The following is a 25,231-nucleotide window of genomic DNA, read 5'->3' as shown; positions in this document are numbered from 1 at the left end:
GTAGCAAGAGCATTGAGCCATGTCTTGGGCTTCCAGTTGAATGAAATGAGTGTGCCCATTTGGTTTCTACTGGTCATTTGGACAGATAAGTGTGTCGTAAAAACAACACCAAGTTAAGAGCTGGGGCTGAGCTCTAGAACCAGTTCTACAGCAAAGTTGTTTCCTGCAACTTGACTCCTTATATAAATCAAAGGATCAAAATTGAGAAATGCTTTTCTATGATGAAAGGATGAGGGTTTAAGTCAATTAAATCTAATGTATTTTCCATGGGTCCTAACTGATGAGGAGGAAATCTGTTTGGCACCTATATCTCTCACTGCTTCTTACCATCCTTAACCCAAACCCTAACCAAAGGGTAAGCCAGTGGCTCAGGGCATGGGCAGCCAGCAGTGTTCAGCCAGGATCTGCAGGCACTGTTGATGCTGAATTTAATTTTCAGGTTCACCCTTTCTATGTGATGGCAAGGGGTGCTGATCCTCCACTTCTGGCTGGATGTAAATTATTTCCAGGAAGAAGAAAAGCCAATTAAAAGCAAATATTGAAAACACAGATTTTCTAGTGTATACATAAAAACTCTGATGGTGCTAAACAGTGCACTGCTGTGTAGAAACCTCACAGGTGGCATATAAGAAACCAGCCTTTGGGCATGGCCACTGGCCTCCTGCCTCCTCTTCCAGACCTCAGTGCTGTAATGCATCTCACTTTACAAAGCAAGGGAAAAACACTTGCTGTTACTCCACTGTCAGGCAAAAGTTACAGAAAGAGATGGATCATCTGCTGCTTCACTCCTCCATCCCAGTCCCCACCCCGCTCTGCCAATACCACCTTCTCCCAAGCAATAGTGGCTGAAGACTAAACCAGTACGAGGGTTTATTTGTTCTCTAGAGGAATTCTCTAGAGGAATAGATTTCTCTAGAGGAATAATATCAATGGGAAGTATTTGTATAATTACACAAGGAAATTTATTAGGTGGATCACAGGGTCAGAGGCAGAAGAATCCACAATGGCTGTCTGCACCCTGGAGAGCTGGATGATCCAGTAGCAGCTCAGCCCAAGATGAAAGCCATGGAACAAGAGGGATCCAGGGTGCAAAAGCAGTGCAAGGTCTAAAGCCTGGAAGCTCCCTGGTGGGTGAGCTTTGGACACTGAAGAGAATGGAGACATGGAGACTGATGTCCAAAGGCAACAGCAACAAAGGACACACCTGCTTAAGAAGACCGGAGCTCTTCAAATTGGGACACTTCCTCCTTCTTTCCCATTTTTATTCTACCCAGGCTGTTAGTGATGTCACCCACAACTGGGGTGGGTCATCCTGCTCAGTCTGCTGGCCTCCATGTCAATCATCCACAGAGTCACCCAGAATCTGCTAGGGAGATTAGTCTGGTTGACAGCTCACAGTTAATGGTCACCAAGGGAGTAGGCCTACAGGTGCTTCCAGCTCAACCCCAATGCCCAGTGTATCAGCAGCAGCAATGGTGGGCAACACACAATCAAAGCATGGTGCATGTGCACACATATATGTGTGTGTGTGTGATATCTAATCCCTCTTTTTTTTCCGCAGTTCATATATGATGAAAAAGTCTCTTGGTAAGTACCTCTTTTTTCCCCTCTAACAATCTCTTGCGATGTCAGAGCCAAATTATTGAAGGCCAGAGTTAGGATTCAGAAAATAAAGGAAATTGTCCTGATATCTTGGAAAGCTAGAATTTAAGATCTGGGCACGTCAGTGACCTTTAACCCATTAAAGTTCTGCCTGATATTGCAAAAAATTGTTACAGCTCTGAAAATCAGTGATTTTTATAGAAAAAATTCCCAAATTAAACATACAGAAGTATATTTGCATTTTGACCAACTGTCCCTTTTTGAGTTCTGAGCAAGTCAAATGTGTTTGAAATGGAAACAGAAATTGAGTGTGCTGTGCAGTCTTGTTACTTTTTTTGAATATTTGATCTTCAAGAGTCAAATGGTATGAAATAACTTCTTAGGAACAGGAGTGACTCTAGACTTTCATGGTATTACTACAAGCTAAAAATGAGCAAGAGCAAGTGGAGTTCATCTGCCAGCATTTTCAGGCTAACCCTTTGTTCTAACCCTTGTGAGAGGGGGCAGCTCTGTGTTAGAAGACACCTCTGAGGAGGCAGGTGACCTCAGGCCACCTCTGCAAAGATGACTTTCCAGAATCTGAGGATGGCAAATGACATGTCATATGCTAGCTATATGACATGTTTTTGATCTCCCTCTTCTCCATCGAAGAGGGCAGAAGAGGAAAAGCCAGGAGAGTGTCCTTTAAGACACCTGATCTCCACAGCAACTCATAAGAAATACAGAGGTCTTTTTGGAGTAATAGTGACACCCAGAAGTGACCAAGATGCCCGGGAGTGTCCCAGCCCAGAGGTGAGGAGGAGCTTCCTGATATCAGCAGGAACCAGTCACCCAATGGAGTAGTGGCCTTTCCTCCTTACAGCCTTGATGATAGATTGCTGCAGAAACAATTCTGTGCAAAATGGTGGCACAATTAATAAAACTGCTGCTCAGCCTTAGTGATCAGTTAGTGCTGCGGTGCGGCCTGGTGTCCCCAGACCTGCTCGTGATGCCACCCTGAGGACAGTGCAAGCGATGGTCACAGTGGATCTCAGAACTACAATGCAGCTGTTGAGCAGAGAAACACTGAAGAAGGCCATCGCAGGTTGGGGGTACTGTCACGAGGGAGCTCTTCTTCCATCTTAGTGGCATTGTCAGATGAAAGCCTTGGTGAGAAGAGATAATGGCGACCTCATGGGAAGCCCATTTCAGTCGTCACCATAGAAACGTCTTTTAAGGTATCTTAGATGGTACGGGGCAAGAAACAGATATATAGCATCTATTTCCTGTTCATCTTTCAGGGTTTCACGGAGATAAGTGAGCCATACTAGTGTAGGGCCCCAAGCCTGCAGCTGAGGGGGTCTGGATTCTGCAAGGAGACAGGTCACCAGTGCCCTCAGTCTGAGCACCAGGTTCCCACTCCTAGAGTTGAGGAGGACACAGATAAATAAGTTGCAAAGTGTGCCTTAGTCTGCCTGCAGGGTGTTGGAATAATTTATCATTCAGAGCCACAGCTCAATTCTAGGGAAGAGGGGAAGTTGCAGCCCCAGAATAATATCATTCCTGGAGTGCTGGCCTGGCCTGTTGCATAATTGTTGTTATTACATGCATGGGCTGACGGAGAGCATTTTTCACATGAGTGAGGCCGAGAAATTAAAACTGCACCATTGGCCCTTGACTGCTTTGGGACACCCAGGGATCTCAGCTCCTCATTTAAGGAATGCAAAATATATTGAACTTGAAGATATTGTTCACCACTCGCTTCACCTGCCCCCCACCCGGCCAACCCCAAGCAGTAATTTTACTGAAAAGCTGTGCTGCGCATACGGGCTGCTTTCGCTCTTTAAAATCAGAGCTTTCAATCTGTAATGAAAGCACAAGAACATTTCGATAATACCTCAAAACAGCAAATTCTAGTTCTTGTTAGAGACTATTCCAGCATGTCCTAGAAATTTCAGGGCAGGTAATCAGTTCACTCCAAATCTGCAAAGGAAAACTAATTTCAGCTGTGTTTATTTTGAAACAAGAGTGCTTTTCCGGAGGAAATGTGCTTTGCCAAATACAAACATGTTGTCCCTTGGTACATGGTGGGGGCTGGTTCCAGAACCCCCTGCAAATATTAAAATCTGTGAATGCTCAGGTCCTTTATATAAAATGTCCTATTTTTCATATAACCCACGCACACATTCTCCCATATACTTTGATCTCTGGATGATTTGTAATACCTAATACAATGTAAATCCTGTGAAAATAGTTGGAATACTCCATTATTTAGGGGATGGTGACAAGAAAAATTCCTGTACCTGTTCAGTACAAATGCAAAGTTTTTTCAAATATTTTCAACCCATGGTTGGCTGACTCCTCGATTCCTTGGATGTGGGACCCACCATCAAAGAGGGCGGCAGAGAGGACACAAAGACAAGGTATCCCTGTCGTATGTAGTTTAGAGTCCTTTACTGTTCCTGAAGCAGCATTCTTGAGGAGAGCATGTTCAACCCAGACATGGTGTGTTTTTACTGCCAGGCCACAGAGAACCCAGCCACAGTGGATTAAAAGAACAATGGTTTGTTTTCTCACATATCAAGTATCCCAGATGTATATATCACAACACTTCTTCATATCTCTTGGTCTTTCCCTAATGATCCCAACATATCTGCTGTGGTTCCAGCCATTAAACTTGTGTTGAAGACAGAAAGAAGAAAGAAAGAGGGGCACCCTTCCACTTTCCATCTCTCTGATCACTATTAGGTCTTCTTTCTTGACCTAGTAGATGGCCAGGGAAGTTTGAACCACCACTGTAGCCCAATCACTGTTCATTCTCTGAGACTCATCCTTCCTGAGATCAGGGGGTCCCCATTTGCTGCACTGCATAGTGGTGTTCTATTCACAGGCAAGAGGCAAGAGAGTTGCTTTGAGGCTCCTATCCCCAAAGATACTTAAAACAGGAAGCCTGGGGCACAGTTGCCCCAGAGCCAGGCAGGCAACACAGAGTTAAACCTGGCACTGAGCTGGAGGCAGAGGCAGGGGGCTGTCAGGTGATCATGGGGTCACTCTGGGATGCTCCTGGCACTGGGGAGGGGACCAGAGAAGGAGCCCTGAAGAGCATCGGTGACTGAACACTCAGCAAGGCCACAGGAAGCCTGGGTAGGGTAGCACAGAGAGCTGAGGACAGTCAGTATAAGGAGGGTGTGGGGAAACTGAGTCTGTGTACTCACAGGGCAGGGAACCCCATCCCACAGTTATCCCTGAAAAATGGCCAAGGAGAGCGCTGCACCAGCAGGGTGAATGGAGAGAGAATATAAATATACCTGTTTAGAAAGTGCTGGCCATAATTCAATAGGACAATAATTCAATAGGACAATAACATTTCATTGACGTCAATTCACTTTCCAGTGAACTCTCACTGATTCTATTAAAGAACATCATTCTTCAATGATGATCATCATTCTGAACAAAACCTCACTTTTGCCATAAAGTGTAAGCTACATACACATCTCTTTCAGGGGATGGATGATGTTAAATTAGAGACATTCACCAAGTGCAGTGGTGTGCACCCCATCCTGTGAGGAGTTTTGCTATGAGAGAGGCCAAGAACTGTGGCAGAAGTTGAGGGAGGTTGGACACCACACTTGCTTCTTCCCAACCCTGGAAAGCTACCTTACCCTGATAGCTACAGACATGTTTTCAGGGTCGTGGTGGGGACACATTTAAAATTTCCATCCCCAGTCCCCCATGAATAACCATCTGGCTTCTCTCCAACTCTTCTCTTTTATGAATACTACAACAACCAAAATCCTGTCTATATGTGTCCTTTAAACACTGGGCTCAGCATTTCTCTAGGACCAGCTTCTGGACTCAGAATTTGAAGACAGTCAGGAAAACAGAGATGCCCCAAATTTCCTCATGGAAACCCTCTAGTCACCCCCTCTCCAAGCCACAGCTACATCAAGTGGCTAATTCAGTTCTGCAGCTGCAAAGGAGCCTACAGGGAACCGTTCCCTGGGTTTTAGCTGGAAGTTTCTATAACATAAAAGTACTTGAGTTATAAGAAGTTGAAGGCACACGCCAGTGGATTTCTTTATGTTTTTCTGCCTTTCTCTCAACTGTTTCCCCTCTCACTCATTCCTACCTTCCTGCTGCTGACTCCCCACCTCCCTCCTCTCTAAGTCTCTGTCTGTGTGAGTATCTCTCTCCCTCTCTCCTCCCTCATATTGTTCCCACCCCTCCTCTATATCCAACAGTCCCCAGCTGCCCCATCAGTTCCTCCAGTTTCCATTCCCCTTTTGTGAATACACCTGGATAATCCAGGTAAAGGATTAGACTGTGGATGGATTCCTACTCATGGGCCTGTGTGCACCTTTCCAGGGGCTCTTTAGGTGAGCAGATGCCAGAAAGGAAAAAGTGCCTTCTATTTAGATGGGAAGGAGACAGGCTGACCACTGAGAGCTGTCTGTGGCATGGGAACATCTGCGACCAGAAGATGTTGGTGCCCAGCTGCCCAGCTGTCCCAGCCACTCACCCTCTGTCTTCAGAATGGCCAGATGCTGCCTCCCCAGTCATCTTTGTTAACTGTTCCTGGTTTTTTGCAGGTGGGAGTCTCTAGTCCTCGTGCTGATGTATCTCATCTACATTATCATCATGAAGTGAGTACAGGACATCCTTAATTTCCTGTCCCAAATTATCTCCAACAGCCAGAACCACATGAGGACATGAAAGGAGGAGTGTGGGGAGGTGGATGCATGACTGGCATCTCAGTCCCCACCTTCCCAAGCACACTGGGCCCCTGTTGGAATCTCTGTGACTTTGATTGATAACCACAGCAATGACCCTTCCAACCTGGGCCCAGTGCGGGAATCACAGCTTCCAGGTGTCCCTGAGAAGCTCTTTAGAACCCTTGCTCCCTCATAGGGATGGGCAGCCTTGCTTTGGCTTCACCTCTTTCCTAAGAAAAGAGGTGAAGCCAGTGAGTTCCATTTCTATGAAGGGTGAAGGGAGATGGGACTGGAGCTGGTTAAGAGAAGACTAAAACCTTGGAGCATGTGTCTGCAGACTTTCATTCCTCCTGTGGTCTTTGTCATTTATTGCTACAAAACAAATTGCTTCAAAACAGGGGTTTATAACCACAAAGATGTATCCCTTATGCCATTCTGAGAGTTAGGATCCCGGAGCTGCTTAATGGGGGTCCTAGCTCTGGTCTCTCATGAGGTCAGACATCAGCTGGGGCTGTCTCATGTCCCTGACCGCGACCCACAAACATGGCTGACAAGCTGGGAGCTCAGTTTCTCACCATGTGAGCCTCTCCTTAGGTCTACTTGAGTAGTGTCCTACAAAACCAGGGGTTCCAGAGAAAGAAAGCAAGAAGGACCCAGAGACTCCATCTATATGATCTCATCTCAAGTTGTACACCATCACGTTGGCCATATTCACTGAGTACAGGCCATACCTGAGGGCTCTGCATCATCTATTAAAGGTGCATTAGTCACTTGCCTGTCTCTGGGACCAAATACCTAACACCCACATCTTAAAGGAAGAGAGGTTTATTTTGGCTCATGGTTCTCAAAGATTCAGTCCATAGTTGGCTGGTTCCAAGGCAGAAATATCATGGTGGAAGCTGCTCACCCCATGGCAGCCAGAAAGCAGAGAGAGAAGGGAGGATCCAGGGACCAGAATACATCCTTCTAGGTCCCAGCACCAATGACCCATCTCCAAGCAGGCCCCACTTCCCAACAGCAAATTCAGCCAGGAACTCACCAGGGAAATCCACCGATGAACATAGCAGCCTCATGCTCTAATCACCATCCATAAGCCCCACCTCTGAATGCATGAAACTTCTGGGGGACATTTTAGATCTAAACCATAACAGAAGGGAATAAAATGTCAAAATATTTATTGATACAGTTTTAAGCCACCACATCATAAGTCTTCCCTCTCACAGTTGGGACCACTTACTATTTACATCAGGAATATTGCTGATGTGTCTGATATTCTAAGTCAAATGGAAGCAGGTTTTAAACCTCCTGGGATGTGCAGGTGTCACAGATGAGGGGCTTATAAATAATGGTATTCTAAGTCAAATGGGAGCAGGTTTTAAACCTCCTGGGATGTACAGGTGTCACAGATGAGGGGCTTATAAATAATGCAGAGCTGGAGCCACAGCCCCCACAGGAGCTGTTTCTGTGACTGAGTCAACCCTGTGTTCCCCAGCATATGCAGCCACAGGAGTGAGCACATTTCTAGGGTCAGGAAAGCAGGAAACTTTTTGATATAGTCAGTGTGGATGCAATAGGCAGATGCCTGGAGCTGACATATGTTTTCCTTGCTGGTGAGCACTAATTAAAGTTAATTCTGGTCACCAGTGATGAGACTCATTAGAAGCCAGTGTGGACATTGGAAAATATAACCAGTGAGCTGGCTTGACTGGTTCTAGGGTAGGTTCTGACCAGTCTCTGCCCACTGACAAAAGTATGACAGCATCTGCCAGAAGAATTGTCCGATGGCCAAAAGTATGGAGCCCAGCATTTCCCAGAGGACTTGTCCATTGACCAATGTAGACACAACATCAAGGTGTTCTTACTGGACATCACATTTCTAGACTAGGACCTAACATATTCTGGTGTTACCATGAGGAAACTGATGAAGAAACCCTACGTCACACACCATGAAACTAATCACTTTTCACTTAAAGCTTCACCAATCAGTGAGCTCTCAGGAAAACTAGAGTTGGTTCAAACCCTTTCCAAAGTTTCTAGACTCCATAGGAAATAGCTTTAAAGATGGAAGCAACCATCTTACTCCTCTTGTTCGCTTCCAATAGCAGAACTATAGAGAGAATCCATGCCACCGTGGGAAGACCTCAAATAATACACACCGCTTCCTTCAGGGTTTTTATTTAATGATTTTACTTTGTTTTTTTAACTTTTGGGGGCTCTAAGTTGGAGTTCTCAAAGAGTCAAGAGTTCTTTTTACCCCTTCAAGGAGGTAGATCTGCCCATGATTCTGGAAGAATTGTCATATGGTGTCTGCTCTATGCACTACACTGGCCTTGTATTTTGAGTCTGAGTTTTAATTTAAGCTTGTCTTGTCGGGAGTCCTCACAGATGAGTGGTCTCCAAATGCAGATTGGGTGAAGAGACAAGAAAGGTTGAAGAGCTTTGCTAGTTTGCCTCCTCTGGCTCTTGCATCCCTTAACCACGCCTTTTCCCAGCCCGTGGGTGGTTGGCTGGTCAACTGGACATTAATATGACCAGTGAGCACATCCTCTCCTCTTCCCCCAGTCCCACCACATGTGGAAGCTAAAGAGATATATTTCTGCTGAGGCCTCAGCTCTACCATCCTTCCAGCTGCTCAAACCAGCAGGATCCAAATAAAACTGCGAACAGCAGCTACTGCACTCGCAGAATTTTCTACATAAATCCGGGCCCTAAGTTCTAAATTGAAATCTCTGCTCTTTAGCTGTCCCCCTCTGCAATCAGAGGCTGTAATCATTGGGTTTTATAAAATCTGATTTATAAAATTGCATGCTTCACAATAAAGTAGCTTCAGGGTACAAGCACAAAATTTAAAACATTCAATTAAAAATATAAAACAGCAGCAGGGAAAAAAAAGAAAGAAAGAAATAGCATATATTAGAATCATCAGCTGCCTCCTTGGTAGACAGCTTTAAAATGACCTTAATCACCCTGTCTGCAGATCCAAAGGCAATGCTGAATAGGTCACTTAGATAGACCTCTTAAGGAACCGTGGGACATGTGTGGCCTTGGCAAGGATTGAGTTCTGCACTCTTGGGTCTCTTCTTGGGGACTTGTTCCCCAAATGAAGCAGCACAGTCTGGTGGGGAAGGTCAAGTGGTTCACAGACCCCACCCTGCCGCTTACCAGCCAGGGGAACTTGGCCAAGTTATTCAGCGATTTCCATCTCAGGCTCTTCTTCTGCAAAGTAAAATTAATAATAGTTTTTTTTTATAAAGATGGAATGTGACAGGTTGGTTAAGTTAGTCACTGGAATCTGGTTTCAACAGCGCCCTCATTGTATGGTATGAAGATCCTGTGACCTCAACTTCAATAAGAAAATAATAGGCAGTTGTACTTTAAAAAAACCAAAGCCTCTTGCAAGTCAATGTTTTTTGGTTAAATATCGTCAATTATAATTATGAGTGCATTTTAATTGTATAAAATAATGAGTTTCATAACAAAATCTTCATATATGCATATAAAATGCTTTGATCATATCTACCCTCTCTATTACTCTCTCCAGCAAGTCAGTACTTTTGTGGGAAAATGGTTTCTGAGTCCAGATGGCAGAAGCAGGATTTCTCTCTCTCTGTAGCAGGCAAGGCTATTCCCATTGAGCCAAGGAACTGGGGAGACTTTGTCATGAAGGAGAATGGTGAATAGACTCAAAAGTCAACAGCATAGTGTGACAAACCTCAAATGTTCATCATGAGCCCCAGTACCATCAGCCCGTAGTTGCTCCATCCACACCTTGTCTATCCCCTCAATATAATTTAGAAGCCCCAGGCATCATATTAATTTATCCATAAAAACCTCAGCATGTGTTTCTAAAAAAACTCATTTTGAACACAGCCACAATTATTATTATACTTAAAATTAATAATTCCTTAATATCATAAAACTTCCAATCAGTGTTCAAATTTCCATTCATGTCATATTTATTTGCAGTTTTCTTTTGATCTCATTAATGTCATAAATATTTTTAAAAATCAAAATTCAAATGAATTCTACTCATTATAATTGGTTGCACTATGTTTTGATCTCTTTTCATGTGTAAATTCTTGTGTGTGTGTGTGTGTGTGTGTGTGTGTGTGTATGCTTTTCCTTGCAATTTATTCTTTGATGGAGTTTGCTATCTTCCCTGAAGACTTCACATGATTTAGAATTGTTGATTGCACCCCAGGATGTGTGGCACACCCTGCTCCTTTGGCCCCTGTGTTTTCTTCCATGCAGGCCAGACTATGCCCAAGTGGGGGTGAGCCCTGCCATCAGGGGCACACTGATATCACCCTACTCTCTGTGATGTGGGTAGCCAGTGATGGGTGATGCCCATATCCCCTGCTTCCTGAAAGCTGTGAAATAGTGATGCCCTAATTCTGTGCCCACCTGTCAGGAATCATGTGGGTCTTCCAGGATCAGACTGCCCACCCATGTCATGGCCAGCATCCTTTTTAACTACTTTTCTGTTCTTCCTGCCGTGTATGAACCAGCAGTGGCTCTGGGAGTACAGGAAGAAGCTTACAGACAGCTCCTCTGTCTCTCCACGGTGGCTATAGTGTCCTTATAGGCAGCCCACCCCAGAGTGGCACTGACTGAAGAATCAGGCACAAGGATGCAGCTGGAAGAGACCTCAGGAGGCCTCAGGGCAGCAGCAGACAGGACATCACACAGGTTGAGTGATCTTTGAGCTGCTGATTCAGAATGGCTGTGGCTGGCTGCTGTTCCATGGGAGGCTGGAGGTCAAGTTTGGGGAGACTCCCTAGTTGCTGTTCTATGGCCAGTAATCCATGGAATCTTTAGATCTTTGAGCAGGCTGTCTTTGCCCATGAGTTTTCTGGGATTCCCTCTATAAGTAAAATGACCAGAACATTTGCTTGCCAAAAACATCCTAGGAGCTTGTACAAGCCTCTTCCCATCCAACAGCAGTCTGCTGGGGCATATGAGAAACATTGCCCAGGGTTTTCACTCAATTGTTTTGGACAGTGGTAGCCCATAATTTTTTCATAAAGTGGAAATCCAATTGAACTGGGAATTACAGTACAATAGTAGGAGTATCGCAGTCTAAGACCTAGTACCACAAGAAACCTAAGACAAAGACCTAGATAGCCAGCCAGCCTACAACAACTAGACCATGTGGCCCAGCCAGCAGGTGATGGCAGGATGCAACACCTCCTCCTTCTCCTGCCAAGCTGGTCTCTGCCAGCATAGGTCCAGGGAGGAGACATGGCCCCTGGAAGTGGCCACGGAGCTTATTACAGTCCTTCCCTATATACATTCTGAGTGAGGTGGCTCAGCCCCAGCAGTCCTACCATTCACAGGAGGAGTTGGCAAAGAACATAGTGCACCATTATTGGCTTCTCTGAATACAATTTTATTTTCACTTATCACATATCCTTCCATCAGGAAATGTAACCAGCTGTGTATTCTGACAGGAAGTGGGATAGCAAAGTAGGAAGGATCACAACTTAAAGTAAGGGGTCCCATTCCATGCCTGTGGACCAAGAGCTCCAGGGAGCTCTCAGTGGGATTGTGAAACAGAGGCATGGAGAATGCTGATGGGTTCTTTATGCTTACTGATTTGCTCAGATATAATGCATGCATACATCAGTGCTTCGAAAGGAGGACAAAAGGTGCTGGAAACATGGTCAATGGATTGGCCAACAATGCTGAGATTGATGACAACAGCAACTGCGATGCAACTGTGGTGCTACTTAAGAAAGGTAACCAGGAGGGAGGGAGGCAGGGAGGGAGTAAGGGTGGCAGAATGAGTGGATAGATAGGTGCATATGTGGATGAGTGAATAGATGGATGGATGGATGGATGGATGAATTGTTGAGTGGGTGGGTGGGTGGGTGAGTGGATAAGGGGATGGTAGATGGGATGCGGGTGAGAGTATGTGGGATGGATTGGAAGATGGATGGGTGAGTGAGTGGGTGAATGGATGGAGGGATGGGTAGACAGATGGATAGGGGATCCAGCTGACCTTGAGGAAATACTGCCTGTCCAAAGAGAGAGGACACAAAGACATCCAAATTTTCAGTCCTATCATCCTTCTTTTGGCTGCCTTATGGGACATCTCATGGTGATGAGCTGATCAGAAAGTCCTATGGAAAATCTTAGGGAGCTCCATGGAGAGTTTTGGGAAGCTCCATGGAAAATCTTAGGGAGTCCCATGGAGTCTTAGGGAGCATTTCTCCTGGAGGTGACAGGGAAGTGAGGACAGGATGGCTAATGAAAAGATCATGGGTTTTGAGGTGTTAGTTCTGTCACATTTGGGCTGCGTGACCATGAAACAAGTTATTCAACCTCTCTGAGTCTCACTTTTCTCTTCCGAGATTGGGAATTATTATTTCATGAGTAGAGCAGATAAAGTAGGCTCTGTAAATGACAGGTGTTACTAGAACATTACTGCCTATACCCAAATTCACTATCAGGCCGCATTAACTCAGTTTCCAAGCTGGAAAAGGAGATGGAGAATTACCTTTCCTTCCAAAGGTAATCTGATATTCAGTAGTTTCTTACAAAGCAGTGGACACACTAAAGGAGATAATGTGATGCTCTATAATAAATAATATTCTAACATCAAGGAACATAAAAATTTATCATTAACGTTGCCTGGAGTGTGTTTTATATTTCATTTAATTTTTTAAATTCCCCTTGAGGGCCTGGGGCATAGCTTAGTGGTAGAAAGCTTGCCTCATATGCACAAGGCACTGGGTTTGACCCCTGGCACCACAGGAAAAAAAAATCCCCTTGAAATGTGTCCCACATGGTTGCTTTGTAGAAAAAAAAATAAGTTAGAGCATATATAGGTTATTTTCAAATACATCTCCATCTTTAGACTATGTGGCTAATTATTCGATTTTGAAAATGAAATATTTGATATATTTTTCTGAATGATTATGTGCATGTTTAATAACAGACTTCAGCATGATTTTGTACCATTCTACATCATTTAGTTTATTTTCTTTTGGGTGCTTTATAACCACAAAAAGAATACTCCAAAGGAACCAAAGTCAGCTACCTAATATTAGTCAGGATTTCCAATATCATTTCACAGTGTGGTAGCTTAGAAAACAGGAGCAGATGCTGAGAGGGTCTATGGCCAGGTCCTCAAGCCCATGGGCACCAGTGGCCCATTCACAGAGCAGGCACAGGCCTCAGTGGCAATTCACTGCACAGGACCCACCCCAGTTCCCCTTCCGAGTGCTGGGTCTCTGGAGTGACAGCTCAGAGTGTGGCTGACCTTGCCTGGTCACCTCCACTCCTGGCTGGGCTTCAGGACGATGTGTCTGCTCAGCATGACCTCCGCTCCCACCCAAGTCTGTTCTGTAGAATTTGACAACTCAGTATGAACATTGTCGGTATTTATAGGGTATGTAGGGTTAATAAAGGTTATTTGGATTTTTCCCTTGCCCTGGACCTAAGTGGTGGGAAGAGAATCCTTTGAGGACAGAGGGGAATTCTCTTATGTTATTTATTCCTGCCATGTCAAGGAATGATGTTTGAGCTGTTTCAGGCTATTTGAGATGAGCTATTAATAAGACTATGGAAAGGAGATTTTAACTCCTCCAATTTTTTTTCACTGCAATTTTTCTTAGAAAGAATGGGAGGGAAAAAAGGAGGGAGGGAAAGAAGAAGGAGGAAATAAGAATAGAAGGGTGGATGGATGAATAGATGAATGGTGGGTGGGTGGATGGATGGGTGGATGGATGGGTGGATGGATGGATGGATGGCAAGAAGGGAGATGTGAGGTAGAAAGGAAGAGAAGATAAGAAGAATGAATGGTTTTCTCTTTTGTCCTCCTGGCTTCAGTGTTAACTTTTTCATCCCCCTAGCCAATTTCCACCGCAAAGCATCTGTAATCATGGTGGATGAGCTGCTGTCAGCCTATCCACACCAGCTGTCTTTCTCTGAGGCTGGCCTGAGGATCATGATCACAAGCCACTTTCCCCCCAAGACCCGGCTCTCCATGGCCAGTCGCATGCTGATCAATGAGGTATCTGGGAAGGCACAGTGCACTGTCACCAGACAGGAGTGGGGAACCACAGGAAGAAGAGAGATCTCCTCACTTGAAGTGTAACCCCAGAATATCCCTCAGCCCTTCACAACATTTCCTCCCTGCACCAACTCTGCATCCTGGTCCTATCTCTTCCCTCCACACATGAAAGACAAGTTCAGCTGCCAGCTGTCTAGAGAGACTTCCCTGTCCCCTTCAACCAACATATTTCCTTTATTCTTACATTTCACTAAAGCCTCCTAATGTGAGCTTACACAGAAGTCATTACTAGATAAAGGTTACCTTCATTTAAAGTAACCCTAAGTCTTGGACCTTATTTTCCTTTCTCTGGAGCAGCAACCTTATTGATACAATAGCCCATACACAGGGTGTGGCTTTCCCCCATAAGGAGCAAGGGAATTTATCCAATCTAGAGAAGAAAGATAACACCACAGAGCCCAGACATATCCTCGTCATAGGAATTTTCTCTAAAGGGATTTGCAAGCTCTGATGAGTTATAAAAGGTTAATCTTTCTGCCTGCAAGGTTGTCCAAGTTGTTTATTATTTGGGGAATCTTACAACTTGACTCCAGAACCTTCTGGACACATATCCTTGTCTGCAGCCTGGGGAAGATCCCAATGGCCTGTGTCCTGGGTATAAGGTACTTGCAACCCCTCGGCCTGGAGTGAGCATGTTCCTTTCTCTCTCCAGAGACAAAGACTGATCAACAGCAGGGCTTATGCCAATGGGGAATCTGAGGTGGCCATCAAGATCCCAATTAAACACACCATAGAGAATGGGACAGGGCCCAGCAGTGCCCCCGACAGGGGTGTGAATGGGACCCGGAGAGACGATGTTGTCGCCGAGGCTGGGAATGAGACAGAGAATGAGAATGAGGACAACGAGAACAATGAGAATGACGAGGAGGAGGAAGAGGATGATGATGATGACGAAGGACCATACACACCATTCGACCCCCCCTGTAAGAGGTCCTAAATCCAGGTGGGGTGGGAGCTGTTTCCAGGCCACTGAATGCATGGCCTTGACTTGAATGAGCTTTTCACTACTCAGTGTAAAAAAGTCTCTATGTGAATGTAAGCACATTTATATGAAGTTTACAGGTTTGAGGATGACCAAGATGGTGGCATGTGATCATGGTCTGAAATTTGGGCTCTGTGGATGCATTTTATGGGTGAAGGTCCTCTCTTAGCAATTTTGCAAGACCTCTTGGTGCTGAAGAGGAAATTCCCATGACCCCTGTTATCCAGGCACTTTGTTAGGGACAGGGGAACTTTGCTCCCCTTCCCCTGTCCCACAGCTGATGGAGGGCTCAACCTGGGGGCTCTTGCTCAGTTCCCTTTGTCCCCACTTCCTGTCCCTGGCCCCTATTCTCAGGTCCCCCTCTCCCATGATGTGCTATCCACAGGACAGGAGCCACAGGTGATGCAGACCTGGGTAAAAAGCTGGTCTGGGTGTCTTTGCTGGTAAGGCTGGCCAAAAACTCTCCCTAGACCTTGAAAAGAGAAGGCAGACAGACTATAAAAGCTGTCAGGACCTCAGCCACCAGGTCCAGCATGCCCTCTTCCTCTGACTGCTGCACTTGAATGTTCCAGTAATGTTGTCCACCCATTAACAGAATGGTGGACCAGGCCCCAAGAATTCTATCTCTTTACTAAACCATCTAGAAGCTTCTGGTTGTTTCTGGAAAGAGTGCAAAGAGTGCATTCACTGTTGAGTGTGTGAATTACTCACATATGTGAGCTCTTTAGGAAGTCTGGGGAAAGGCTTCAGATGTGCGTGTGCAGAGTCCAACTCCCATACTGTTTTCAGATGCAAGGTGTTCCAGTACTCTGAAAGTACGCCTCTCTGTGACCAGCAGGCTGTTCCTGAGCCTACTCAGGGCTCCAAAGATAGGAACCTCATTAGAAACTTACTAAAATGAATAAGAAAGTACTCAGCCAGACTCCTGTACTCCAGCGAGTTCCCTACTTGCCCAGGCAGTTAAATTGCTGCTTGTTAGTAGGTTATCTTGATAGAAAAAAACTAAACAGTAGTCCCCTTTTCTGTGGTTTTGCTTTCTGTGGTTTCAGTTACCAAAGGTCAGCTGTGATCAACCACATTCTGAAAATATTAACTGGAAAATGATGGAAATAAGCAATGCTTCAGTTTGAAATTGAACACCATTCTGAATAATGTGATGAAGTCTCACACCATCCTGCTCCTTCTCCACCAGGATATGATTGTCCCTTTATCCAGCATGTCCATGCTGTATGTGCTACTGGCCCATTACTCACGTGCTCACCATTGTGACTGCAATGGTGGCACAGCTCTGTGTTTCATTAACTCTTGTTTTCTTAATAATGAATGACCCCAGGGTGCAAGAGTAATGATGCTGGCAATTTTATTACAGTATACTATCAAAATCATTCTATTTTATTACTAGTTATTGCTGTCCATCTCATACTGTGCCTAGTTTATAAATTAAACTGTTCTAAATGTATGGGAGAAACATATATATAAAGATCAGCACTATCCATGGCCTCGGGCCTCCCTGGGGGTCTTGGAACCTGTCCTCCATAGATAAGGGGAACACTCTTATTTATCCATTTGCCACCTTTGGATGTGTTTCTTGGCAGCCTCCTTCCCTTCAGCCAGGTCACGGTGGTCTTAGGGAGTAAATGACCAAATACTGCACTCCTCCTTTGCAAACCCTTGTTTCATTTACTCTTGATGTGTAACAAATTGCTGCAGATTTAGAAGCTTAAAACCACACCCCTGGGCCAGCTCACCATTCTGTAGATCAGAGGTGCAGGTGGGTTCTCAGAGCCTCCCAAGGTCAGAGTCAAGGTGTGGACGGGGCTGTGTTCCTTTCTGGAGGCCCAGGGGAGAAACCATCCCAGACACCCACATCCAGGTTTGTGGCAAAGTTCAGTTCCCTGTGGCCCCATGTTCACTGGGCAGCTCCTTCCCACACCTCCAATCTCTCTGGCTTCCCCTGATGCTTTGAGGGATCCTGTGATTCGTTCAGGCTTCCTGTCTAGTGGCCCTACTCGAAGGCCAGCTGTACCGTGGGACACAGCACAGCCACAGGACTGCAGGCTCCTCCCATTCAAGGATTCTGAGGATCAAGCTGCAGAATCTTGGGGACCCATGTCAGGAACTGTGCCTGCCCTACCCTTGTGTTCAGAGCTCGCCATTGGCTGACCATACTCAAGCTCCAGAAACCCTTAATTTGATGAACTCTTTCACTGACAAAGGAAACACTCATGCCAGCTGAAGAGTCTGTGAGCACCAAGCACCATGTTGGCATCAGGAAAGCCCCACATCCCTAAGGGCACCCATCTTGGCAGACGAGGGAAGACTGCATGAGTGAGACCAGAGGTCAGCTCACATGGGCCTTGGTGGGACAAGGGCCCCTTCCTGTCACTCCTGCCACTTGTTCCTTATTCCCATCCTGGGTGAGAGTAGTGCCAGGGCCCCTGTAGGTGTCAGGTGTGGTCACATGTCACTTAACAACAAGCTTGCTTCTGCATGGCCAGGAGATTCTGCCATGGTGTGCACATTATGGTATGTATTTACACATGATGGCTACAGTGTCACTGGGCCATGTGATCTCATGGGACCACTATCGTATACATGGGCCTTTGTTGACCAGAATATTGTGTGAGGAGCCACTTGTCATGTCTCTGGGAAGAGCCTGCAGACAACAGAGTCCTCACACCCTTGGCCGCATATTCTGGCTTCACATGAGTTGGGGGATGTGGCTGCTGTCATCTGCCCTACTCAGTCCTGCTGCCCAGACATCAGGGGCTTCTGGCCAGCCTCCTGTCCAGGTGTCCTAATGCAGTCCAGACCTGATTCACAAGGCCAGGAGGGCCTGAGAGTCTGCATTTCTAACAAGCTGCAGGAGATGCCGGGACTGCCAGTCCCTGGGCACACTTGCAGTATCGAGGAAGAGAGTCCTGCTGTGACACAATGACCTTCACAGTTCTTCTAGAGGGCAGGAAAGCCCATATCAAAGCCAGGCTCTGGTCCAAAATGAGGGATGGTCTTCCCTGAATGACCGCTCTTCCCCTCATTCACAGCTGAAAAGCTCTGGCCTGGAGCTCACTGTGGGACCAGCGGCTGATGGACAATCAGGACCCTCCAGGGTGTCCAGAGGCTGGGGTGTGTCATGGGCCAGCAGAGGCATCAGGGTGCCAGGAGGGCTGTGGGTGGCTTGGTGGCGAGCGCTTGGCTGACGTGCACACAGCCCTGGGTGCCACCCTGAAAGATGCAGCCCAGGGCACAGACATGGCTCCCCTAGTGCTAAGTTCCTCGGGCTTCTCATGGTGATCCTGCAAGAGGCCTGGGCCACTTGTTTTGTCACCCAGCCACAATGCCAGCTGCAATAAGGACAGGACTGAGGTGGGTGTGATGAGCAAACATGCATGTGGAAATGTGGACACACAGTGTCTATATGTGTACGCACAGGTGTGTGCACAGGAATGTGTACATGAAGCAGCTGTGTACCCGGATGTGCAGCCTGCAGTACTTAATAGACAGATGTTGACGTAGAACATGCACATGTATGTTGGTTTTATGTATTGTGTTTTGTGACATAGGGGATTGAACCCAAGGCCTTTACACTGAGCTCCCTGGGGTGGAGAGGGGCAGAGTATTGCTAAGATGTTAAGCTGCCCAGTCTGGGTTCAAACTTGGGATTCTCCTGCCTCAGTCTCCCAGAATGCTGGTGAGGCATGCACCACCATATCCAGATATATTGTATACATTAAAAATAATATGTTGGTACATAGATCATGTATGCACAGATATTAATGTACCTATGTTTAAAGATGTATATGCTTTATGTATAGGTTTTATACATACAATATGCATATATGTTATATGCACCTATACATACTGTATTTACATTACATATATATACACAAATAGTTATCAATTTTTATCTTTTGAATGAAGAAAGCCTTTCTATTGGCAGACAAAAATGTGGTATAGGTAGACACATTTCCATAAAAAAGACTGGAAGGAAGTCCACCGAAACAAAATTATATTTTTCCCTGGTAGAATTATTTTTTTCTATATTTTCAATTTTAAATGTACATTTTTACCCTCATATAATCACAACAAATACAGATAAATATATATATATATATATATATATATATATATATATATGGCTGTAGGTCTAAAATATTGCACAATTATTTTTTCCTGTCTCCAATTGAATTAAACTTTCTACACAGCAGAATAAGGAACATAATTTAGAGCAAGTCCTTCTGCTCCTTGAAGCCCAGGCATCCACCGAGGAAACTCGCAAGGCCTTGTCTCCTCAGTGCTGACTGACTTCCATAAAGTCACACAGTCACATGGAAAGGCGTTTTGTTTCCTGAATTTGCTGCTGTGTCCCCAGCGCCTGGAGCAGGCCCTGCCACAAAGTGGCAGAGACGCTATGCAAGTGAATGAACCCATCCCGGCAGGCTGTTTGGACCAAATGTTAAGGGAACAAAACACGGAACAATGTCCAGAAGGGCTGCCAACTCTGTCAGAGAGGAAGGAAATTTTTGCCCCTTTGTTCAAGGATGGACAGCAAGATCAGCTAAGCATGGACCTGTGTGCGTGACTAAGCCTGCTCCGAGATCAAGTTTCAAAGGTGCCTTTGTGTGTCACTTGGTTTGCTTCAGGAGTTATATTTGTTTCCTGATGCTTAATGACATATTTCACATAGCACCCATTGAGTTTCTACCTTGGAGGTTGTCACTTGAAAAAAGCCTCACTGTAAAGCAAGCATCTGTGTCGTTTTGATGACACTGGAACTGTGTTTTCCCAGCATCATGTCCTCTGGGGTCAACCTGGAGTATCTGAAGACAGCTGAGGGGGGACCGTGCACGCCTGCCATGATATCTGCTGCTCACATCCAGCAATGTCATTCCCCAAGCTCTTGCAATCCTAGGATCTGCCTTCACCTTCCTCCTCTCTTGTTCTCTGGAGAATATTAAAGAGCTAGGCTGAGGTCATTCCCTTCCTCACATGTGTTCCTTGGAGACCTGGAGTCAGGAGTGCATCTGCAGCCAAACCAAGCCTGTCTCTGCAAGGGTGCTCCCCCAAAGGAGGGAGCAAGGAACCCTAATAGCTCCATGGGCCCCACTTCTGCACCCTACTTTGGGGCTTAGGAATGTGCAGAATTCCCAGGTACATTTGAGATCCAAAGACTTGACCACGTGCTGGATCCTACAGCATTGGCAACCCTTTGGATACAGCTCAATGATGGTGTGAACCAGCTGGACGCAGCCCCCAGTTTCATGGTCCACCCAGCCAGTGCCACACCTCAGATGTAATGAGATACACAGTGGTCAGCAGGGACACTTCCCCTCTCTTAGTAATGTTTTCTCTTTGCTGTAATCTGCCTTTGGTGGTAAGAGGCCCTAGATTCTCTGCAGCAAATGATTTCCTGTGGTTTGTCTGGTCAGGTTGTGTTAATAAAGCCATCACTATTAACATTATTCATATGTGAGTGTGGTTCCCGGTGCCATTCATGACTTCCGGAAGTCATGATGGACAAGCTCATGAAGACTCCTGTTCCCAGAGAGCTCATATTCTAATTGGGTGGGAAGGATAAGCAGGGAAACTGGCAGGTGGAGCCACCTCAGTGGGAGGGAGGCAAGGTTTTACTCTGAGGGCAGTGGAAGTTTCTGGAAGGTTCTAAAACAGTTTCCTTTTTGAGACTCCCTCTCTGGCTGCTGGTAGCAAACACAGATATAGGGCAGGAGTTCCGCTAGGAAGCCAGGTCCTCAGCCAGAAATGGACGGACAACCCAGCCCCAGGAGAGGCCTAGGGACTGAGGTCCATTGGGCAGGTGGCCAGAGGTATCTGTGGTGATGGAAAAAAAAGAATAAATCAGTGATTGAGGATTCAGACTGGAGCACCTTGCAGGCTTAGTGCTCCCACTGCCATGCCAGCATCACTGTGTCACCTTGTTTAAATCTCCCAGCCACAGAGTGGTACTGTGTTCACATTTTGCAGATGAGAATACTGAGGCTTAGCAAGGTTTAAATAGCTGAGCAGCTCAACTCCTAAGCCTCAGGGTGAGGCCCAGGCCCCACAGCTGCTGATGTGAAAGCCCCTCTTTCCCTAGAGACCACCCTGCCTCAGCCATGTGAAGGAAGTGGGGTACGAGCAATGTTAGGTGACATTTCTGCTCTATTTTAAGAAACTATTGATAAGCCATTAAGAGGTAATTTGAAGTAGAACTGGATATTGGTTTAAAATATGAAATAAGTGAAGCCTACACCTGTAATCCCAGAACTCTGTAAGGCTGAAGTGGGAGGATCTTAAGTTCAAGCCCAGCCTGGGCAACTTAACTACTTAGCAAGACCCTGTCTCAAAATGATAATAATAATAAAAGTTTAAAATGGCTGGGGATGTAGCTCTGTGCAAAGGCCCTAGGTTCAATTCCTCATACCATATATATATATATATATATACACACACATAAAATAAACTTCATTAAGCCTTTCATTTATCACTGTATAAAATATAGTGATAAAAATTAGGTCCTTAACTCTGGTGGGAATATAAAATATTTTGATGATTTTGGAAAACTTCAGTTTTTTACAAAGAGGAGTAAACACCCACCCCACCACTCAGCAGTTGTCCCTCTGGTCTTCACCTAGGAGAAATGAAACCATGCCCACAAAAAGACTCTAGAAAAGTGCTGGTGGTGCCTGCAGCAACCCGAATGCCCAGCCCTGGGAGAATGGATCCACACATTGTAGCATATTCATCAGGTAGACTACTACACAGCAATGAAAAGGGATGAATCATTGATACATGAATGTATCTTTAAAAATTATGCTGAATAGGGCCGGGGATTTAGCTCAGTGGTTTCGCCGCCTGCTGCGCAAGCGCAAGGACCCAAGTTCGATCCCTGGTACCAAAAAAAAAAAAAATTATGCTGAATAAAAGAGGGTAAACACATAAATATACTAGACAATTTCATTCACTGGAAGTTGGAGGACAGGAAAATGAATCTGTGGTAGTAGGAAAGAGGTGCAGGGAACTTTCTGGGAGATGGAGATGCTCTGTACCTCAATTGAAGTGGGGAGTACACAGGTGTTTATTTCCAGAGTTAGAGCAAGATGGTCATGAAAGCTAAAGAGAGCTGATATATTTGTCAAATCTGAGGCCACAAGGAACTCGTGACAATATAATCACCAAAATAGGGTTTTCCAGATGGCTCTGGAGCACAACTGCCAGGGGCAGCACAGAGGTGGGGGCGTCGTCACCAGCAGGACCTTCTTGTCCTCAGCAAGCAGGTAGGGAGCCAGGAAGCAATCGCTACTTTGCAAATCCTTGTCAGCATGGGCTGCAAACACAGAACTTCCACTAGACGGCACTGTGTTGGCCGAGGCGTCATGATTTGAACAAACTGCTACCAAACCAGGCCTAGGACAGAGGAAACCCATGGTCTCTCTGGATCCACAGCCCACACTTCAAACCCCACACCCCTTTTGTGTCTTGAGTCTCTTCCTTGTCTTTTCCACCTGCCCACCTGCCAGACCAGCCCCAGCCCTGTGTGACTGAGAAGTGACTCATGCCATTATTTCTGAGACCTAACTAGCAGGTGGGCAGGGATAACTGTTTGGTTCTCTTCAGTTCTTTTGGGTTTGGGGAGTGCTGAGAAGCCCCTTGAAGTCTTTAGGAAAAGACCATATGGTGGGAGCAGTGGGGAAGTGAGCCAGGTAACAAGGCTTAGTTCTGGGGGAAGCAGTCCGGGGACTCACTGAACAAAGATTGGTGCTGATTTTTTCACCTTTTTCATTTTCCCAGCCGGCAAACTGGAAACAGTAAAATGGGCATTCACCTGGCCACTGAGTTTCGTCTTATACTTCACTGTCCCCAACTGCAACAAGCCCCGCTGGGAGAAATGGTTTATGGTGACATTTGCTTCCTCCACGCTGTGGATTGCAGCCTTCTCCTACATGATGGTGTGGATGGTGAGTACGGGGAGGGCCTCGTGGTATTGCTAGATCTCTGTGGAGCAGAAGGCACACTGGACTAGATGGGAATAGGAGTTGAGGCTTTAGTCCAGCAGCTGTATTAGCCAGCTATTGCTGCAATATGCTATGTAACAAATCACCCCTATACTCAGTGGTTTAGAGTCAGAGCATTCATTCTGCTCACGCATCTCCAGGTTGACTGTAATGTGATTAATCATAGCTGGGGCTGGCTATGCAGCTATGCTTCAAGCTACAGGAGGGTTACATTTGACTCAGGCAGCTGGCTGAGTCCATATCTATTCCATGTATTGATTTCCTCTGGCCAAGGGCTGCCTGGGGAATGCTGCTGTCCTGATGTTTGTTCACTGAAATGTAAGAGGGTCACTGGAAACATTAGATGCCCCCAGGTCTTCACATGGGCCTGGCTTGCCTGACCACTGCTCCCATGCATACTCCATCAGCCAAGTCCAGTGTCCATGGCAGGGGACACACACTCCAACCACTCTAGTGGAGGCAGAGCAGAGCCACAGGCTGAGGACATGATAAACTGGGGGTGGTGACCACTATCGCCTTCCCCTATGTGATAGTCAGCTTTTGTCACTGTGACCAAACACCTGAGGAAAACAACTTATAGGAGGAAAAATACACTGTATCCTGATTCATGATTTCAGTGGGTTCAATCCATGATCAGCTGGCTTCAAGGCAGAAACACCAAGGTAGGGGAAAGCTGCTCACCTCATGGCAGCTGAGAAACAGAGAGCCAGAGAGGAAGTGGTGGTGACCAGATATTGTTCCCAAGGTCATGCCCCCATGACCTGTCCCCTTCAGCAAGGCCTTGTCTTCTGGTTCTATTACCTTCCAAGAATGCCATCAATTACGATCTCATCAGTGGATTAATCCACTGGTGAAGAGCCCTCATCACTCAGTTACCTTCCAAAGCCCCACCTCAAACAAACAAGAATGGAAGGGAGGAAATTTTACATCTAAAGCACAGCACCCAATATTTCCGAGTCAATTTCTTCAACGAAGAGGTCATGGGATTGGGTGACTACTTGAAGTCCCTTCTGAGGCTGAAATAACATTTCAATGATTGGCATGAGTTAGGAGGTTATGGCTCAAAAAAGCTCTGCTAAGGTCATTTTAAGAAACCCAGGCATGCACCATGTACTGCCCACTTATGACTATTGCTTTTTAACCGGGGAGCAAGCCAGATTTATTAGACTTGGAGTTGGGGAGAAATTAAAAGCCATGACAAAATTATGCAAATCCAAATTAACCTTGCTTGAGTATTAGACAGAAATGTAATATAAATTCAGGAGAGATAAACTCAGGAGCTAAAAATAGCTCAGAATAGGTTATGTTGGAAGTACAGTAATAGCAAATGTATAAACTTGACACAACAAATTCATACTTATCCCTTGTCTTGACAGCACAGTCAAACCGATTTTTTTAAAAACTGAAATCTTACAGCCAGTAGTTTCTCCGTCATCCTTAGTTCATGAACATTCTATCTGATGCAGCCACTGAGCACTGTCTGACCTGTGCTTGGGGTGAGGACCTGAGTCCTCTGTGTTTTTTCTTTTTGACACCCACTGACCAGAAAACTGGGCTGGCTTCATCTTCAAAAGCCTCCTCGCCCCTGGGGAGCTCTGCTGAGTCCTGAGAAATCACTGATAGTGGGGGAGAAAACAGGCAAAAGGAAGAAGCCTGGGCCAGCCTCTGGGTGACTGATCCCCAAAGTCCAACTCAACCACAAACACCATAATAACAGTGAAAGCGCACATGGCCCATCGGGTTAGAAAGACCTCAGACATCACCTGGTCCCACACCTTTGTCACTCCCAGCAGCCTTCAGCTTGGGCACAGGCCTCCCTGGGCCTCAGTTTCCCCTCTAAAGGATGGAAATAGCATAACATTTACTT

General features: G+C 45.8%; 1 protein-coding gene across 3 annotated transcripts in view; it reads left to right on the top strand.

Annotated features, from left to right (window-relative positions):
• Positions 1 to 25,231, top strand: part of Slc24a3 (solute carrier family 24 member 3) — a 487,613-nt gene that overhangs the window by 443,172 nt on the left and 19,210 nt on the right. For all 3 annotated transcript variants that reach the window (XM_004840887.4, XM_087188635.1, XM_087188636.1), the window contains 6 exons: positions 1,562 to 1,587; positions 6,171 to 6,224; positions 11,898 to 12,031; positions 14,150 to 14,310; positions 15,023 to 15,293; positions 23,141 to 23,307. In XM_004840887.4, coding sequence (XP_004840944.1) covers positions 1,562 to 1,587; positions 6,171 to 6,224; positions 11,898 to 12,031; positions 14,150 to 14,310; positions 15,023 to 15,293; positions 23,141 to 23,307 — 813 coding nt within the window. The remainder of the gene's footprint in view (positions 1 to 1,561; positions 1,588 to 6,170; positions 6,225 to 11,897; positions 12,032 to 14,149; positions 14,311 to 15,022; positions 15,294 to 23,140; positions 23,308 to 25,231) is intronic.

This window comes from Heterocephalus glaber, unplaced genomic scaffold (genome assembly GCF_053883595.1).
Source record: "Heterocephalus glaber isolate CG9 unplaced genomic scaffold, H.glaber_assembly_v1.0 deba00001532, whole genome shotgun sequence".
Lineage (NCBI taxonomy): Eukaryota > Metazoa > Chordata > Mammalia > Rodentia > Bathyergidae > Heterocephalus > Heterocephalus glaber.
Note: the sequence above shows the minus strand (reverse complement) of the source record. Positions and strands in the feature narration are given on the sequence as shown.